Source organism: Xiphophorus hellerii, chromosome 5 (genome assembly GCF_003331165.1).
Source record: "Xiphophorus hellerii strain 12219 chromosome 5, Xiphophorus_hellerii-4.1, whole genome shotgun sequence".
NCBI lineage: Eukaryota > Metazoa > Chordata > Actinopteri > Cyprinodontiformes > Poeciliidae > Xiphophorus > Xiphophorus hellerii.
This window is the reverse complement of record NC_045676.1, coordinates 5118880-5135421: the sequence shown is the minus strand read 5'-3', so window position 1 is coordinate 5135421 and position 16542 is coordinate 5118880. Positions and strand designations below refer to the sequence as shown.

General features: G+C 36.2%; 1 protein-coding gene across 2 annotated transcripts; it reads right to left on the bottom strand.

Annotated features, from left to right (window-relative positions):
* Positions 1–279: 279 nt before the first annotated feature.
* slc43a1b (solute carrier family 43 member 1b) lies at positions 280–15443 on the bottom strand. Of its 2 annotated transcripts, none has more exons than XM_032561865.1 (15): positions 15293–15443; positions 12029–12187; positions 10185–10368; positions 8634–8689; positions 8377–8453; positions 6075–6167; positions 5683–5816; positions 5428–5570; positions 5075–5221; positions 4956–4991; positions 4738–4870; positions 4479–4608; positions 3499–3572; positions 2825–2948; positions 280–1610 (listed from the first exon to the last, which is right to left on the bottom strand). In XM_032561865.1, the coding sequence occupies exons 2-15, from the start codon at positions 12180–12182 to the stop codon at positions 1398–1400; spliced, it is 1698 nt and encodes a 565-aa protein (XP_032417756.1). In that variant the 5' UTR covers positions 12183–12187; positions 15293–15443; the 3' UTR covers positions 280–1397. The 2 variants fall into 2 exon arrangements, with proteins under 2 accessions (XP_032417756.1, XP_032417755.1); XM_032561864.1 differs by having other exon boundaries at positions 1398–1610; positions 15308–15443.
* Positions 15444–16542: the final 1099 nt, after the last annotated feature.

The window sequence follows — 16542 nt, the reverse complement described above, 5'->3', positions numbered from 1 at the left end:
TCAAACAAATTTGGTGTTAGTCAACAATGCTACATTTGTGTTGATATGTTTGCCTGTGCTGCTTTTGTTTTGAAAATATTAAGGTTCAATCCCTCCATTTTGGATGCAAGTCTGAAGACATGGAGGCAATTGGCCTAAGATGCCTTAATTGATTAAAATCTACAAGTGCCTCAGGCTGAGATGTGGTGTGTTAGTCTTTTAAGATTTGAAATAAATCTTAAACCTTAATGATAAAATCTGTGTGTGGTGTTCTTCAAGTTAGACGTTACACAGATTCCGTTCAGTGTAATAAATGCTTTATTATCTTGAGTAAATTGTTTGTGATGACTTTTAATTTTCTTGTAGTCCTGGGATAATCTTTTTTTTTTAAATTGTCCCAGTCAGTGATGTTGGAGCATTTGCACATCAATATTTATACATTTGGCTTCAATAATACAAAATACACAGCGGTACTACTTTACACACAAAATCCTAGAAAGCCTAGTTTTAAATATAACATAATTAGTGACAACAATGGATGCGGTCAGCAACAACAAAAAAAGAAAACAATGACAGAAAAGGATGTAGTTCTGCCATAATGGTCCCTCAGCTTTTTTTTTTTCTCCAAATTTGTAATGAAGAAAAAATACAAGGTGATTCTTGGTGACAGCTAACATCCCTCTGGTTTATGAATGCGCTGGTGAAAAAGAAAAATCCAAATTGTCCAAAAATTAATTCTCCAAAACCAGAAAATTTGATTAATCGATAAAATCAATTTATCTCCCTAATTTTGACGTGAATTAAAATGCAAAATGCAAACAATTTTAGGTTTCAGAATTATTGTAGTTCTATTAAGAGACAATAAATCAGTGATAAATTGTTTAATAAAATATTCGTGGAACTCTGGTCCAGAACCGCACGGCATTCTGGGAGATGTAGGCAGAGGAAAGGCTTTGGCTGCTCAACCTCTCACTGCTAGTTAAGCAAAGTTAGTGGAATCAACTAACTCACTCACCCTATGGTTACCTAGCAACAGTATGCTGGGTAACTTGCAGTTACCTAGCAACAACCTGTTGAGTAACATGCCCAGCAGCAGTTTAAATGTTCGGCGTGGATGGAAACTGTGAATAAAACAAGAAAGGTCACATCACTGGTTTGGTAGTATTTCAGATATTTAAAACAAAAAACTAAGCAATAATTATTGATTTAGACTGATATGAAACGATTATAGCGTGTTTTTATTTTCAGCCATATCGCCCAGCCCTAATGAAGAGCGCATTTTTGAGCTGGAATCTCGGTTTTGCTTATTTTGTTGGGCATTTATCTTTAGGACTAATGTTTTTTTTTTTCAAAAACACATAAGTCATAGTCAAAATAATAACATTGCTGACAATAAGTGACCATGTCATTATAACCAGTTAACCAGTATGCCCATTGAGTATGTTTCCATATTTTGAAGACCCCTCGTCTTCACAGTCTGACTGGATAAGATCTTTGTTCTCCTTCTCAGACTGGCGGGCAGCGATCACATCTAGCTGCGCCTTCTCTCTGATTAGGCCTCTCCGGTGATAGAAGAGATAACATGGTAACAGGAAGCCGACCATGGAGAAGATGAGAAGGCCAATGTTGATCTGCAGTAAGAAAGTAAAAGTGAGTTCTCTCTACAAGCTCGGGGATGTTTGACAATGTTGACCACAATATATGATTGAGTGACTGGAACTCTCTAGTCCAATACTTAATTGGTTCAATTCTTACCTACAGAACAGAGACGTCTTTGTGTCAATAGATAACGTCTCAATGGAAAGGACAGAAATCACTTGTGGGGTACCACAAGGTTAAATACTGGGACCCCTGATAATTAATATCTACATGCTCCTGCTAGCTCAGGTAAAAAACAGAAATAAGCTACAGAGATGACACACAGCTCTACATTACAATGTCATCATTAAAGAACTGAACAGATGCTTAGAACAAATAAATATGTGGATGTGCCACAACTTTCTCAAGATGAACAGAAACAAACTGAAGTTATTATCTTTGGACCTAAAGAGGAATCATCTAGAGTCAACACACATCTTCGGTTATTACAGCTAGAAACTAGCGATCAGGTCTGAAATCTACACACAGACTCTGACCTGAACCTTCAGAGACACATAAAGACGGGTACAAAGTCAGCCATCTATCACCTGAAGAACATTTCCAGGACTAGAGAACTAATGTCTCAGCAAGATCTAGAGAAACTCATCCATATGTTTATCTTTAGTCGCATTGATTACTGCAACAGTGTCTTTACAGGTCTGCCTAAAAAACCAATCAGATCCAGAACGCCGCTGCTGGTGTTCTGACTAAAACCAGGAAGATAGAGCACATCATCCCGGTTATAGAGTCCCTACAGAGGCTCCCTGTAGCTCAGAAAACAGACTTTAAAATACTTTTGTTAGCTTGTAAGTCAGAAAATGTATTAAAGATCTGCTGTGGTTGTTTCAACCTTCCAGAAGACTCAGATCTACCAAACATGGAGAAGCAGCATTCAGCTTCTATGTACCACAAATCTAAAGAAAACATTCAGAAAACTGCAAAACAACAGAAACACTCGGTTTCTTTAAGTCCAGACTAAAAACCCTCGTGTGTAAAGCTCCTTTTGATCCATAATAGCTGGAACCTTGATTAAAATATTTGATGTACATTTGCTTGGCAAAATGTAATGTTTATTGCTTGTTTCTTAATTGGTTACTGTATTACATTTTTATGGCGTAAAACACTTTGAAATGCCTTCTCGCTGAAATATGCTGTACAAATAAACTTGAGCACTTGTGGGTGGTGTCCGTCTGTGAGAGCACCTTACCCAGTAAGGGTTTCCGCCGAGGTACCCCACCATCAGTATGAAGAGCGGCTGCTGGAGCAAGGCGAACGCTGCACTGATTGTTGACTGGAAGCCCGTTAGAGTCCCAAAGTGGTTCGCTGGATACCTGGATGAAAGGAGAGCGGAAATGAGAGAAATGTGGCATCCTTAAAGATATTTGACTACAATTAGGATAAAAATAAATAATAAAAAAAGAAAAACTGGACAATAGTCAGATGTTGGTTCCTTGGTGGTGGTGAAGAAGAATGAAAATTTTAGCAAACAATTCAAGATCTGGGAAAGGGAATTATAAAAAATAAATAAATAAATAAAATACTATAAAGCAGGTTCACCCCTGCTGTTGATTCAATTCAAAAGTAATATATTGAGCTCAAAGGGAGACTAAATGTTGTTGCAACTCATATAATTAAAATGTTATTGTAGGTGGTGATGACTGTGGTGAGTGAGGAAAGAAAACGTTTATTTATAGAGCTACAACAAGCTAAACTGATCTGTGTTGCCTTTGGGATTGCAAAGGCAACACAGATCACACCCAGACTCTGACCTGAACCTTCAGAGAGGGAAAGCTGCATCTTTCTGTTATCATTTCATCATCTTTGAATGAATTAGTAGCAAGTCTAAAGGATTTTAAAACATCATTTCATTGCGTCACTCACACTGCTGCATAGAGGCCTCCACAGCAGGAGTGGATAAATCCCCTAACAACGGTATGAAGAGCAAAGGACAACACCTGTGAAAGAACAAAACAGAGAGCAGGACACATGTTACAGGACTGTCGGTATTTGCTTTTTATCTGCATTAAAAATGTCCAAGATTTTATTTTTTGCTGTAACAACGAAAGCAAATGAAAACATAACATGTGACACCAGAGATCTCAAACTCCAGTCATCAAGGCTCAGTGTCCTGCAGCTTTGAAATGTGGAATCACTTCAATAAACAGACTTTGGGGCGTCGTTTGTAAATTACACAGTCAAGGATTAATAGGAATAATTTTGTTTTTTAGCCTCTTATGAGAGAAACAAGAGGATTCATTTATCAAAGACATATTTTCACCATGTTTTTCATTCATGTCACAGTTCCAAATTAACTAGCTTGCTAACTAAATATTTACTTTGAAACTAATTTGCTAACTAAATACTCTTGGAGCTAAATATCTAGCTTGATAACTAGTTTGAAGCTAGCTCATTAACTAAATATTTAGCTTGAACATTTAGCTTGCTAGATAAATATTTAGTTTGCAGTTAAATCTTTAACTTAATATCTAGATATCTAGTTTGAAGCTATTGTTCACTAAATATCTTTGGAGCTAAATAGTTAGCTTGATAATTAAGTAGTGAGTTTGGAACTGTGACATTTATAAATGTATGAATGACATGACAAAATGGGATTGTGAAAAATGAAGCCCCAAACTATTTATGTTAATTTTTGACTGTGTAACTTTACAAACGGCACAATACAGGATATCGCAGGACATGGCAACATGATGAAGAGGCAGTTCAGCTTTTTGATTTGTCTAGAAGTAGCAGGACATCAGCCCTCAAGAGCACAACATTCTGTCTTAAAATGTTATAATGGTGAACTGAAAAATGACCGAAGGAGCTTTCAGTTCATATTCTAGTGCAACATTTTTCCTGACCTGTATGGGCAAGTTGTCAATCAAGGAAATAACTCCAAACATGACCAGTAGGAAGTTGGTGAAAATGAAGGCTCTGATGGCATTGCTCAGTTTTTGGATCTTTCTGTCTCTCTTTGGGGGCGATGAGTTGCTGAGGAAACAAGTATAACAAGTTTGTGCCGATGTAACATGGTTCCCATGGCGTTCCCCTGGTTTGGAGTATTCACCCCACTTGCTGTTGAATCTCATCAGCCTCAATAAAGTCCAAACGTTTTCCTACCTTTTGCTTGTTGATATGTTTACATGTTCCTCTTCACACTCCTTCATCCTCCAGTCCATGATGTAGCCGATCATAGGACACGTCACCAGACACAGAAGCTGCATCGTACCAAAGATGGACGAGTAGAAAGACACTGGAGAAGACAGCCAGAGTGAAATCAGTTCAAATATGTGAAAATACAATGTTGACTGGAGGCTCAGGATGTTCCTGATAGGTACCTTGGTCCTCCGCCTCCTTCCGTAGCTCCAACCCGGCTGGAAGACAGAACAGCAAGTGTAAAAGTTAAACTCAACATCTCTAATAAATGGTTTTGTGTAGGCCTATATTTTATGCTTACGGTTGGGGTCGCCATGAGTGACCAGGAACTCGATCATCTTATTCATGGCTCCCATGAAGAAGATCAGCCTGAGCTGAGTGATTGCCATGACCAGGACGCTCCACAGGAAGATGGGAGAGCACACGGACTGACAGATTGGAACTGCAGCTGGTAGAAATTACAGTAGATTTATTTTTGTAATTTCAATGCTTGCATTTTTATGGTGAATGTAAATGGAGCTAATGCAGCCAGCCATGGTTTGTGTGGAGTTGGAGTCTTACAAAGACCTTTGAATGATACTTTTACCAATCACAATGCCAACAGATCCTTATGAATGATCAGATCTGGATAGCTCATAACAAAGCTGTATTTACCATTAGAGGCGCTTTCGGAGTGTCTCTTTTCAGATTCTTGTGGTTTGGGACTCACTGTGTCCTCCATGATCATCACATTGGTGATGTACCTGTCCCCGGTCATCCTGTCCTCTGTCACAACCCCATTAATTCTCATCGTTTTACTGCCAAGAGAAGATCAAAAAGATGTAGACAGAGTATAGAAAGTGTATTATTATTATTATTATTATTATTATTGTTGTTGTTGTTGTTGTTGTTGTTGTTGTTGTTACTGACGTGTATCTGGTGTCTTCTGGAGCTGGGAAGGATTCACCCGGCCAGTTCAGGAAGCAGTTGAGGATGACTATGCAGGCCAAACCCGTCCACACCCACATGATGAGCCGGAACGACACACCAAGGTCATAAATCAACTGATGGGAATTAGGAGGAAAATTATGGAAAAATATAAAGAGATGTAGAAATGGATTAAAATAATTCACCAAACAGTAAAGCTAATATGACACCTGATATTTTTGAGGTTGCCCTCTATTATCATCCTTGACATTAATTACCCCTCCTTTAAGTGTAATTTTTTTTTTTTCAAACACTTGATACATTTTCATTTTCTTTCTTTGATGCATTCACAATCCCAAACATCTGATCTTTTTCACTTGCGGGTGAGTGCACACCTTGATTCCCAGGAAGGTGACTGCTGAAGAAGCGTAGGAGCCAATCATCAGGGAAAGGATGGTCGAACGTACGTTTCCAAACATGTTAGGCAGCTGTAAGAAAAGGATAAATTAAAGTGACAAAAAAGAAAAACTGCTGGTTTTTAAATAATATCAGCCATTAGAAATGCTTGTTGTGACACTTTAGTCAGTTAGTCAATATTAGGGCTGACACGACTCCTCGAGTGATTCGAGTACCTCGATTATTAAAATTCCTCGAGGAAAATGTATCTGCTTCGAAGCTTCGTTAGATTATGTTTTATTATTTAGCGCTCCGTGTTCCGGCTTGCGTTGCTAGGTAACGGGTCTGGGTTGCTAGGTAACGGCGAAGCGCCCATGGAATGTGACTTAACTGTCGGGAAGTTTTTGAAACGGATAATTTCCCAGACACCAAAAAACGTCTGGAGTTTTTTGTTGAAGCACTTCGGCTGTTTTAGAAGCAGCTGAGACCCATAAAAGCATAAAAATGTGAATTTCCACTTTCCATTTCTTGGCTGTAATGTAGGGGTGCCGTCAGCAGGAGGCGGTACAGTTTTTAACCCGATCAGAATCTACTTCAGTCAACCTTTCAATTAAATGTGTGCCGGTCCATGTGAGCATTTTCTGACTATGTAGGGCACCGTTTGTGGTGTGTGAGTGGGTGTGTGTGGGGGTGCTAGTTTTGGAAGCACCAGATCCAGTTCCACTTGGTCTAAATTCCCATGCAGCCTCTCAGCCAATCAGAAACCTGCCTAGTTGACCCACCCTGCTGCTTTTGCCTGTCATCATCTGACCTGGAGAAGTCCCAAAACATGGCCTGTCCTTTCTGTCCTGCTGTGTGTGAGAATCTGTGGACTTTCTGGGTGTGTGTGAGTAGCTCATGGCCCATCTCCAGTTCACCATTTTACTTTCCCACTTTACCATTTGAGTTTTTATAAAGTATTCTTTCGACACCCTTGTAATGTTTGTGGCCATTTCTGTATTCATAGATTATCAAACCACTTCAGCAAGTGAAAATTTAGAAAAAGCAAAAACAGAAATCACTGTAAAAACCTGCTACTATATTAACTTTAATGTTGGGTGTCGAGTTATTTCGGTTCGCTCCACTTGTATGGTGCTAACTTGGGGTCATAACATTTATACAAAAGAAAAACTGAAACATTATTTTGAAACTGAAAACAATTTGAAACTGAAAGATTTGGAACTGTAAAAAAGTTTCAAATTAAAAACAGAAATTTGAAATTAGAAAAAGGATTTGAAACTGATAAAACTACTTTTCAGATTCAACATCTTTTTCTCCAGTTTCAGACAATTTTTTCTTTTCAACAAACTTTATGACCCTAATTTAGTTCCATACACCTGTTGCTGCAATTCCTTTAATATTCATGTCCAAAATGGATGATTGATTATGACGGGAACCGCATGCAGTGTCTTGTGGTACTGGCAACATTACAGCTGTGTCTATAGTTGGAATAAAAGTTTACTGAGGTGAAACAAACATACACACCCACACACACACACACACGCCCACGCACCCACACCCACACACCCACACACCCACGCCCACACACACCCCTCCCACACACACACCCCCACCCCCACACACACACACACACACACCCACACCCACACACACACACCCCACACACACACACACCCACCGACACACACACACACACCCCACACACACAGTTTATCTTGTATGCTGTTTCTACAAGCTAAGGACTAACAATGACAACACTATACTTAGTTAAATCTTACTATTTAGCCAAAGGTGTAAATACCCCAAATTATTCAGATCCATTGCAGATTAAGATGTTATGCACTGCACTAACATAAAATCTAACCAAATATTTTTGATCTATTTTCTAGTGCAGATATTTTAGTACATTTAGAATAAGACAAAACTAAATTTGAAGTAACTTTTCAGTAAGATATAGAAGCTCATTTTAGGTCAATAAATTCTTAATATTGATGAAAAAGTTCCAGTTGTAAATAATAATCTGTCAGTGGAACAAGATAATTTTAAAATATTTTAAGTTACACGTCTTGTTATATTATAACATGGGAAAAATGTTTGGTATTAAGTGAAATAAGCTGCCAGTGGAAGTAGTACTTAATTAAAATCAATATTATGTAATTATTGACTTAAAACAAGCTCCTATATCTGGCTGAAAAGTCACTTGTAAGTTAATTTTGTCTTATTGTCCCACATATCTAACTTCAGCATTGTGTGTGTGTTCATGTGTGTGTAGGGGTGTGTGGGTGTGGGTGTGAATCTCACTGTGAGTGATGTGAAGGTCAAGCAGATTCCTCCAAAACCGTTGAAGGAAACAGCGAAGAAAATGAGGACAGACAGTGCTGATAAAAAAAAAGAAACACATTGCAGCCACAATTTAATTTTGTTAAGGACTTTTTTCAACCAAATATAACTTATCCATGTATCAACAACTAGTTATGTAAAAAAAAAAAGAAAAAAAAGTGGAGTAAGTCAAGCTAGCAGCTAAAACTTAATCTTTAAATGTAGGTTTGTCGCCTCACCTTCAGGGTCGTACGCAGCGGCAGCCATCATTGCACAAGACGCTGCGAAACAGGAACTGAAACACAAACATTGAATATCACACTAAACAAGCAAAAATCCCATTTGAATTATTAGAAAAACAAATATTTGTTTTATTCTTAATGCTCCTGCAGTGTCTGGTTGGTGGTATTCCACTAAATACTGTGAATAAAGAACGGCCTAGTCAAAGTAAAATGATAAGATAATCATCAGCTTAACATAGAAGAGGAAATGTCAAACATTATTCTGGGAATATTTAAGTGGAAATTATGTTATTAATATTTAAGGAATGTTTCTCAGTTTGATATATGTATATATGATATATGGATATATGATAAATAATTCATTTTATTGGTTCTTGTTTCTTCTGATTTTTGTAGGTGATTGTGGAGTTGTAAAAAAAGTCAGTTTTAATTTATATTTTTTCCTTCCATTTTCCTTTCCATTGATATTTAGTTAATGGAGCGTACACAGTAACTAAACAGTTTATTCTTTACACCTTTTAATACACAACTGCGTGTTTTATTGTGTGTGTTTGTGTTACCATGTTGATTTCTCTGTTAATATTTTGCAATTATTTAAATGTTTATTTTTTAATAGATGTTTACTTTGATGTAATCTGAATGTCATTTGGTGATATTTTGCAAGTTTTAAACATTTATAGATCTGCTCCAGAATTTAAAAACAAAATATATTAAACTTTAAATTCAGTGTTTGCTCACTGATGATAGTTCAATCAAAATGCTGCACTTAAAGACCACTTTGCATTTCAAAATGCAGATCAATTAAAGTATTTTTGTTAGTTTCTTACTTCTTTAAGGGTCACCATGACAAAATTGGTATAATTTAAGTTAATTACAAATTATATTAATAGTTGCGTTTCCATTGATCTTGAAATATTTGCAATGTGGAATTTTGAAAATAAATTTGTTTAATGGAAAGGGTTAGGGTTTTTCAGTAAGTTTTTGCGTGAGGATCAGGTAGATTTTTTGGCTGTATTGAAATTAGTTTATTTTGCAAAACTGCAAACACTTTTTTTGCATCAAGTGATCAACAACCAGCTGTTACTACTGGTGGAAATGATGAAGAAGATGACAGGAAGTGATATGTTTTTAATGACTTATCCCATGAAAAAACGTATTTACGAGTTATTTTAATTACGTTTCTTATTTAATGGAAACACCGCAATTGTGTGGGTTTTTTTGTTTTACTTTAGCACAATATCACCAAACATTTACACACCTTTGACATGGAAACACAGCTATTTCTATCGCAGCCAAATGATGACACATCATTCATGGGGGACCCTGAATGAAAATCTGCTCAGGGCCCCAAAAAGGCTTCGGCTGGCCCTGCCATCAGGTTTCAATGCGTAAACAAACCAGCTTATTGAAACAGTATTTTGTAAAAATTCTTGTCTAATTAAAGAATAATTCTTATAAGGTTTTAATCTGTTAAAGTTCTTTCATCTGAAAAAGCGGTCGCACTCACAATCAGAAACATTTTGATCAGAAATGAGTGCGGTGTCAGACCTGCCGATGAGTCTGATCGGTCGGGGTCCGAATTTATCCATCAGGATTCCCAGAGGCAGCGTGGCGGCGCTCAGGAAGAACGAGCCGATGGTGAAGCCGAGATTCAGCATCTCCTCCTGCTCCACACAGCTGGGCCATCTGCCGCCCTCCACCAAACTCTTGTTTGTGGCAAAAGTTTCATTTTCTGGATAGAAAGACAAAAAAACCCAAAAACAATTCGCAATTACGACTCTAGAAATAAGAACAGAAGCACCTCAACCTGTTAAGAAAGCTTTGAATTTAGGCTAATTACAAACAAAACCCATATCTTTGTTTAATTTTGATACAAACATTGTTAATAATCAGATTTTCTCCTTAAACGTAAGAAATATTCCTTTTAGGTTATAAAATTTAAGTGATAATGTTTTACTCCAAGTTGCTACACTGATGTTTTCCAATCTGAACATCAGAATAATTTACTGGGGCTCAAACTTCAGAAATGCCCAAACCAGTCCATTTTTACCTCTAATAACTCAACTTTTATCCCATGTCTCATTAATTTAGAAACATTTCCTCACTAATTCAAAGGGAAACTGCTCATCAGAATTTAAAACACCGACTCGAGTGACGAGAAGAGGCCTATCTGTCCTCTGATTTATTTTGGGGTGAGAAATTTTTTTGGGCATTTTAGACGCTTGTAGTTGGGCAAGCTGAAGGTCAAAGTTGATCAGGTCTGAACCCGATAATGCCAGTTTGGAAAGAAAACATCCAACTTTCAGCCGATCTCTTCGTCAATATCTAAACTGATAATCCATTGATTATTATCTCAGAAACAGGTGAAACAGAAAAAGTGGTTTTATTATATGAAATCCAGCTTGTAGACATCTTCGTTGCTTAAATAAGCATGCAAACTACAGTATTTGAAAAAACTTAACTCATTATTGGTTGATGGTGAGACCAACCTTTAAATGAATCTAAATTTAAATATACACTTAAATTAATTTAAGTGAATTTATTGAGGACAGGTTATTATTCACTTAGGACTGTCATGACATGAATGTAATTGCACTGCAAAAACACATTTTACCAAGTATTTTTGTTTAGTTACTGGTGCAAATATCTTAGAACATCTGAAATAAGACAAAACTAACTTTTTAAATTGTCAGCAAGATTTAGAAGCTTGTTTTAAGTAAATGATTCCTTAATATTGATGAATACATACCAGTTCTACTAGCTGGCAGATTATTTTACTTATAACAAAACATTTTTCGCATGTAGTAGCAACTATTTACTTAAAACAAGCTCATATTTATTGCTAAAAAGTTACTCATAACTTAGCTTTTTCTTATTTCGAAACTATTAAGATATTTGCACTAGAAACTAAAAGTAGTTTGTGAGATTTTGTGTTTTTGCAGTGCTTTTTTACACACTACTGTTTTGCTTGGTGTTTTCTTCCACCTCCTGCACTGTTTTGATTTGGTGATTGTGATTGGTTCTTTTCCGTCCAAGGAATACTCTGATTGGCTGTGAACAATCGCTTTGTAATTGGCTGGTGGTCGATTCAAATTCAATTTCAAAAATACTTATTTGATCCCAAAGGGAAATTAAATTTAGTTGTTTCCACCTTAAAAATGTCGTTTGCGCATGAAAGATGCAGGAAACTTTTTATCAAATTTTGTTCTTGGTTAATTAGAAATTTTACTGTTTTTAGACGTTATTAATATTTGCTAATCTCGGATATAAGGATTACCAAAATGTTCAAAATGCTAATGCACAGGGAATCTTTTGTTAATCTCTTTAAGTTCAGAAGCTAACATACATCGTGATTAGTTCCTGCATGTCTTTGTAGATGTCAGAGCATTTACCTACGCAGAGGTGCGAATAGAAGCCCTCGTCCTTCAGCATGATGAGGAGCGAGGCCCAACCCAGCAGGACGGCAGAGAAGAAGAGGTTCTCTACGATGGACGTGACCGCCATCCACCATCTTCTTCGGTAGGCCTGACGCAAACTGGGAGCCATGACAGCTGCAGATGATGAGGAACGCATGAATGCACCAAACAGGATGGCAGCAGAAACCTACAAACTAAATTACAGCTCAGTTCATTTAGTTTGATGACAGTCCCTTTACAGAAGGGGTGTTCAAACTGTGGCCCGGGGGCCATTTGAGGCCCTCTGAAGGATTATGTGCGGTCCAAATTGAGCAAATTTGGTGTGGATGGACACTTTCACAACTTTTTTTTTTTTTTTACAGATAAATAACATCTCCTTAACAAAATATTAGGTACAATAAATACATTTCAACATATTAATGAGGTTTTTGCATTCATCTTAACTTTGGAAAAACTAGAACCACAAACAATTACCCATTTTTTCTAAAAAAAACCCCCCAAAAACAAATGTTATTTCTCACATAAAAAAACAATCAACCCAAAAAATGTAAAAACTCTGAGCCTTTTTTGTATCTACAATAGTTTACACATCCATTTACTGCAAAAATCTAACCATTGTGTTCATTTCAATACAATTAATATGGTTTAGTTTATTACTGACAAAAAAAAGGAAAAATTAACTATCTCTGTGGCCTCAATGCTTTCAAGTTGTTTATTTTACTAACATTTAAATTATTTAGATTATTACTGAGCAGCTAAGATAAAAAAGCCCCAAAAGTTATTAAGTTGTTAAAAATTTATTTATTTTTTTTTGCAGTATCAACTTAACGACTTTGACCCTCATGGGAAAAAGTTTGTACACCACTCATTCATAAAAACACCAGTAAAAGTAAAGTAAATAATTCCTTATTACTAATTTTTTTTTTTTAAGTGCTAGGTCCAGGTGCAGAAAATCTCACTTAAAACAAGACATTTTCCCCATTTTTTCCAATGGAAGTAATACTTTTTAAAAGCAATATTAAGGAATTATTGACTTAAACAAAACTATTTCTTGCTGGACAGTTGTGAGTTAGTTTTGTCTTATTTCAAGTGTAATACCATATCTCCACTGGAAACTAGAGCAAAAATACTTAAGGTTTTCTGTTTTTGCAGTGCAAAGAATAAAACATAAACCCAGTTTAATGCTCCGTCTGGACGAACTGGCTGTGGTTAATTTAGAGCCACACAAGTGAAAGCTGACCTTAAGAAAAGTGCGGGTCACTTTCTGTATGTATCCTGCAATGACAGTTATTGATATGTACAGTAAGGCAGCGCTTTGCGAAGCCAAGAGGAAGAAAGACGACTCCAAACATGTGCAGAGCCAGAAAGACATCCAGTAGCTGCGACTATCAGGTGTCATGATCACACACATACACACACACACACACACACACACACGCCCCCACACACACGCACGCACGCACGCCCACGCACACACTCAGCAGAACATGCAACATGCATGGAAAGTGTCAACTCGTCATAATTCATAACGGGCGATAAAATGATGGGATAGTTTTCTGCAGCTGGAACCAAATTACCGTACTAGCTAGCTAGTTAGCTGCACTTGCTAGCTGGTTGGCTGAGGGCCTGTTTGGAGGCCTTGAGTCCTTAACGCGGCCGTCGCGGGTTCGACTCCCGGACCGGCGACATTTGCCGCATGTCTTCTTCCCTCTTTCCTGTCAGCCTACTTTCAAAAAATAATGGACAGTAGAGCCACAAAAAGACCCCTTGGCGGGGTGCAAAAAATATATAATAGTAAAAAAGCTAGTTAGCAGCACTCGCTAGCTAGCTGCGGGTCAAATTCGTTTTTATTTTAGGCCATATAAACAATGTGCTGAAAGAGAAAACACCCATTAATAAACTGTTACAATATTAATAAATGGATATACTTCAAAAACACAAACTTTTACCGAATATTTGTCTAGTTTCTAGTACAAATATCGTAATACACTGGAAATAAGACAAAACTAACTCATAAGTAGCTTTTTCAGCAAGTTAAAGGAGCTTTTTAAATCAGTAATTCCTTAATATTCATGAAAAGTTGCTAGTTCCACTGACAGATTGTTTCACATATAACAAGATATTTTTCCCATTTTATAAATGAAATAATCTCCCAGTGGATCTAGCACTTTTTCATCAATATTAAATAATTAAAAACAAAATCATATCTTGTTGAAAAGCTACTTAAAAGTTAGTTTTCTCTGAATTCAAGTGTACTAAGATAGCTGCACTAGAAATGGGACCAAAATTACACCAAATTTCACCATATTTTTGTGCAATCAATCAGTACTTATAAAAATGTAATAATCAACATCTTTTCACATTGTTCAGTCTCTCCAAGATTTCATGATTGTGTTTGTGATTCTTTAAAATCTCTAATTTTGTGTTTCTAAATGTTTTCAACTAAGCGACATTTTGTAATGTGACATTTTGTTACTTGGAGTGTGGACTGTAACTTCACATTAAATGCGGCAGAAGTAAGAAATACTGCCACCTGCAGGTGGGAGTTAGCATAATTTAAACACAACGTTTAAACTTGTTTTAAAGACTTAGTATTAAAAAAAATGTAATAATCTGTTGATTTTGAATTTTCGTGATCACATAATCACAAAAAACAGAAGCGACTGATTTGTGTAATTTGTCAGCAAAACAGATAAAACTGCTTAGACTTGACTGATAAAGAATAATAATAAACTTTTAAATTAATATTTAGGAACTATTCATTGAAAGCAAACTCATATATTTTGCTGAAAAGTTACATGTAAATTAGTTCTGTCTTATTTCAAGTGTAATAAGATATTTGAACTTTACCTAGGCCAAAAATACTTGGTCCAATTTTATGGTTTAAATCACAAATTGTTCCTTTTTTATTTTTTGCATGAGTATAAAATTCAAGAAAATGCATTTTGGCTCTGCAAAATGTTTCATTCATTCATTATAAAATATAACAATAGAATTAATAGCTATTTATTTTAATCATATAACAAGTATTTAGAGCAAATTGTGATTTTGTTTTAAAGCGATGATGTAACTTTGTGGCTCTGGACAAACTTAATTTTGCAGAAGTGACTCTTTGGTGAAGGTTGCTGACCTCTACCTCAGATTAACCCAGTGAGCAGAGCAAGCAAATGCATCATGCTGCCATTTACTGAACATTACCTCACCCACCTTTAAACCTCTGACAGCATGAAAAGCACCAACCTTAAAACTGCTTACTTCCCCTGGAGGTTTTGCTCCCAAACTGGAAAAACAAAAATCCTGAAATGATCTTGGAAATTTCCTCTGAGGCTCAGATGTCGTTGGCTGCGAGCGGCCGCTCCATACGCTGGCACATTAACGCTCACATTGACCTCTGGCAGGTCTAAAAATGGAGCGAACACTAACCTGCCCAGCCCCTTATCACATAAACAAACACTTATTGAGAAACACACGGCAGCGTTTATGTACACAAACTCAGCGCCTTTTGTTAAAAACTGGGATGATAATTTCCCCAGATTTAAGTCACTTAATAATAATACTAATAATTTAAAAAATGAAGGGCTTCATATGTGAGTTCACTGCAAAAACACAAAATCCTACCAAAAAGTTTGGTGTAGTTTCCAGTGCAAATATCTTAGTGCGTTTGAAATAAGACAAAACTAACTTACACGTAACTTTTCATCAAGATATGAAATTGTCTTAAGTAAATAATTCCTTAAAATTAATTTAAAAAAACACAAGTTATAAATTATGTGACAGTAACTAAACCTTTTCATAATTTTTTCCATATTTTAAGTCAACATGTCTTGTTCCACTGGAATATTATTCATAACTTTTTCATCAATATTAAGGAATTATTGAATTAAAACAAGCTCCTATATCTCCTTGTAAAGTTACTTGTAAGTTAATTTTGTCTCATTTCAAATGTGCTAAGATATTTCTACTATAAACTATAAAAATACTTGGTAAGATTTTGTGTTTTTGAAGCAAACAAAATAAATTACATGCACATCATGACAGTTCAATGTGAACAATAACATGTCAATAATTCCTTAATATTTATATTAAAAAGTACTAATTCCAATAGCAGATTATTTCACTGAAAACAAGACATTTGGAACTTGTACCTTATCATCAATATTAAGAAATTATTGACTTAAAGCAAGCTAATATTTCTTCCTGTAAAGTAACTCATACATTAGTTTTTTCTTGTTTCAAGTGTGATAAGATGTTTGCACTAGAAAACAGACCAAAAATATTTGGTAGGATTTTGTGTTTTTGCAGTGTAGAGTTACCAGAGTTTTGTTTAGCCCGAGGAGGGTTGGGAAGATTTAATTTAATTAGAAAATATTTAGTTTATGCCAAAGGGAATTTTAAGTTTTGTAATTATTTATGTCATCCAGGTGTGTTGGAGTGGAAAGATCTGTGGTAGCAGTCAGTCTTGCAATGAATCAGGAGAGGCCTCTGACTGA

Excerpts from the sequence above, each read along its gene's own strand:
- slc43a1b (XM_032561865.1), bottom strand. The coding sequence starts at position 12,182 with ATGGCTCCCAGTTTGCGTCAGGCCTACCGAAGAAGATGGTGGATGGCG. Across the intron at positions 10,369-12,028 it reads CTATTCGCACCTCTGCGTAG|AAAATGAAACTTTTGCCACA; the intron begins GTAAATGCTCTG and ends CTTTCTATCCAG. Across the intron at positions 4,871-4,955 it reads GAAGGAGGCGGAGGACCAAG|TGTCTTTCTACTCGTCCATC; the intron begins GTACCTATCAGG and ends TGTCTTCTCCAG.